The sequence below is a fragment of the Monoraphidium neglectum genome (assembly GCF_000611645.1).
Source record: "Monoraphidium neglectum strain SAG 48.87 unplaced genomic scaffold scaffold04927, whole genome shotgun sequence".
Taxonomy (NCBI): domain Eukaryota; kingdom Viridiplantae; phylum Chlorophyta; class Chlorophyceae; order Sphaeropleales; family Selenastraceae; genus Monoraphidium; species Monoraphidium neglectum.
This window is the reverse complement of record NW_014008703.1, coordinates 599-3778: the sequence shown is the minus strand read 5'-3', so window position 1 is coordinate 3778 and position 3180 is coordinate 599. Positions and strand designations below refer to the sequence as shown.

General features: G+C 64.8%; 1 protein-coding gene across 1 annotated transcript; it reads left to right on the top strand.

The window, feature by feature from the left end:
* Positions 1–252: 252 nt before the first annotated feature.
* MNEG_14982 (hypothetical protein) lies at positions 253–2730 on the top strand (the record flags this gene model as incomplete). Its single annotated transcript, XM_014036547.1, has 7 exons — positions 253–262; positions 488–611; positions 788–863; positions 1131–1207; positions 1556–1627; positions 2035–2132; positions 2510–2730. The coding sequence occupies 7 exons, from the start codon at positions 253–255 to the stop codon at positions 2728–2730; spliced, it is 678 nt and encodes a 225-aa protein (XP_013892001.1).
* Positions 2731–3180: the final 450 nt, after the last annotated feature.

The window sequence follows — 3180 nt, the reverse complement described above, 5'->3', positions numbered from 1 at the left end:
GCGCTCCCGCCCGCGCTCCCGCCCGTGCCCGCGGCCAAGCCCGCCCCGGCGCCGGCACCCGGACCCGCGCCGGCGCCTTCGCCGGCGCCCGCGCCGTCGCCGGCGCCCGCGCCGCCAGTGCTGGTGCCGGCGCCGTTACCCGAAAAGCCCGTCCTGGCTGGCAACACTCTCATCAAGCCCGCAAAGGTCCAAGAAGCAGGTGTGGCGATGCTTGCGTTGTCAACATACCCTCGTTCATGCACACCCGAAACCATGCGCACGCGTTTCTTCATTAAAAGCACACGACCACCACAGATCCTTCGGCCACAGGGCGCCCAGACCAGCCGCCAGCTGGCTCTAGGCCGCTCTTCCGCTTCGCCCCGCGCAGCCTGGCGCCCCGCGCAACCCCCGCCGTCCCCGCCGTCCCGTCCGCCGAGTGCGGCACTCCTCCGATCGCACGCCCTCTGCGCCCTCCGTCCCCTTGGGACACCTCTTGTGCCCCCGCCAGCCCTGCTGGCTGTGAAAGCTTCCCTGGACCCCAAGGGTCAGGTTCTCGCGGACTGGAACCCCGCGGTCGCACCCTACTGCAAGTGGATAAACGTCGTGTGCGATGAGGCGGGCAACGTTGTCAGGTGTGTGTGTGTGTGTTTGCGTGCGTGCGCGCGCGTGTGTGTGTGTGTGTTTGTGTGTGTGTGTGTGTGTGTTCGTGCATCCGTGAACCATTGTAACCTCGAGCCGTTTGATATACCCTGTCCCAAGCCACGCCCCCACCGCCCCTGTCCTCATCCTCCCCCCTTCGTCCTTCAAGGTTGACAATATCCTACCTGGCTTTGGATGGCACCCTCCCCCCCGCCACGGCCATAACTAACCTGCCCGGGCTCAAGGTGCGCCAAGAAGACACAGCTGGTGCCGCGTCATACACATGCAGCACGCGACCATTCGACTTCTAGAACCGCCGCTGCGCCGTTGCCGATCAGCCACCACCAAAGCGTGCCCCCAAGTGGGCATCGATGTGCGGGCTGAGTCCCTTGGCTCTGGCCAGGCCTGGCATGCCTGCCCATGGGTTGTCACACAGGCAACATGCATGCCTGAACCAGCATGCACATGCGCCTCCATTCCCGCCACGCACCGCGACCGCCGCGCCGCCGCAGGGCCTGCTGCTGGGCGGCAACGCGCTCAAGGGCACCCTGCCCGCGGGCTACGGCGCGTCGGCGAGCCTCCAGGAGCTGTGAGCGCCCCGCGCGAGGGCCGCGGCAGGCGCCCGTTGCGATCGATGTCGCGGGCGGGCGCACGTGCGCCTGCAGCGCGTCGCCGGCGCGTCGCCCCGCTGCCTGCGCCCGGGCACTCTCTGAAAGCCACAAGTTGACCCCCAGACCACTCTCTACCGCCCTCCCCTCCTCCCTGCGATATACTCAACAGCCCCATGTCTCCCCGTCTCTGATGCAACACCCCCCCCCCAAAAAAAAATAATTGGCCCCTACTCAACTTCCATGCTTGCGTCTCCCCACCCACCTCGATCCCCCCTTGAACCCCCCGACCCCCAACCTCCCACTCCCACAAAAAAAACCACCCCCAGCTATTTGAACGACAACCAGCTGTCTGGATCGCTGCCTGCTGACTGGTCAAAGGCCAAGAGCCTCAGGGAAATGTGAGCGGGCCCCGACTGCCTTTCTTTACTGCAAAGGATGACGGGGCACATGTTGGTGGTACCCTGAACTTGTTTGGCCGCTGTTGAGCTCAAATCTGGCGAGGGCCTCTGGTGTCACGGCCCCCAAGATCATGACTTGTCATGGCGTCCCCAACACCCTTGATACGCACACCCCCTTTGCTACCCTTGCTTTCCTCACAAACGCATATGCACACGTGCACGCATCAACACCCTCTCTCTCTCTCTCTCTCTCTCTCTCACACACACACACACACACACACACACACACACACACACACACACACACACACACGCCAACACACACACAGACACACACTCTCACACAACCACACACTCGCGCACGCCCACACTGACACCCTGACACCATCCACCTCGCGTCCCCCCAGCTCCCTGGCGTTCAACAACCTGGAGGGGAAGCTTCCCGCGGAATGGGGCGCCCTCCAAAACCTCAAGGTCCTGAAAATAAACTCAAATAAGCTGACAGGTGAGCGCGGGGCGGCGTACCGTGCAAATTCGATTAGCATGCGGCAGCATGTATAGGTACCGGGCAGTTTCTTACTGTTCTGAGGCAGTTTCGACTCAGGTCGTGCCGTTGTGTGCAGAAAGCGTTCGGTTCGATGGCCGTTGGGCAGTGCTTGTGGGTCGCTCGTTCAAGGCTCGGGTTGCGCCGGCTCAGAAGCCGCTGCTTAAGTGCGGAGCGTGTGTCTGCTGCTCTGCCCGCGTTGGCCAGACTTTTGCTGCCTTTGCGCACGCATCGAAACCAGCGCGATAGCGGCCCCGGCGCCGCGCCCCGCGACCCGCGCGGCGGCATCGCAGCCTCTGATCCCTGCCAACGTCTCCCCCCCCTCCGCATGCCCGCAGGCCCGGTCCCGAAGGAGTGGGCCGCCCCCAGCAAGCCGTACATGTCATCCCTCGAGACGCTCACCGTTTTCGGCAACGCCGGTCTCACCGGCTGCCTGCCCGCGTCGTTCGGCGGCAAGGGGCCGTCGAACAAAGGCTTTTTCCAGGGGCCGGCAGGGCAGAAAACGACGGATGCGAAGGCGGCGGCGGCGGGGACCAAGATCACGGGGCTCTGCAGATGATCTGCGATCACGGGCCTCGGCCCGCGGCGGCAACCTCGGCGGCCGCCGTCGGCCCCAAGTTGAACTCAGATCTGTCGGGGCTCTGGGCAGCTCGAGGGGGTCGTCACGCTTCAAGCGGCCCTGGTCCCGGAGGAATGTTTGGGCCGTTGAATGTGCGTGTCTTCGGGACGCCGCCTGTTGAGAGCCGTGCACCCCCGCCACTTTTCCGGAAGGCCGTCGGCAACCAGCGGCGGCAGCCGCGCCCGCACCACCAGCTTGGGTCGCCGGCCGCGCGGGCTGCTGCGCCGACGCCCCGAGCCCACTCACCCCCGCCCCAAATCCACGCCGACAGCCCCCTCTCCCATGTTGAAACACCACCACATCGCATCTGGGCACCTCCAACCGTTTGATCGGGATTCATTACCTTTGTTTTACGCAAATCCAACGGCGGGCCGATTCAGACGCGAGGCC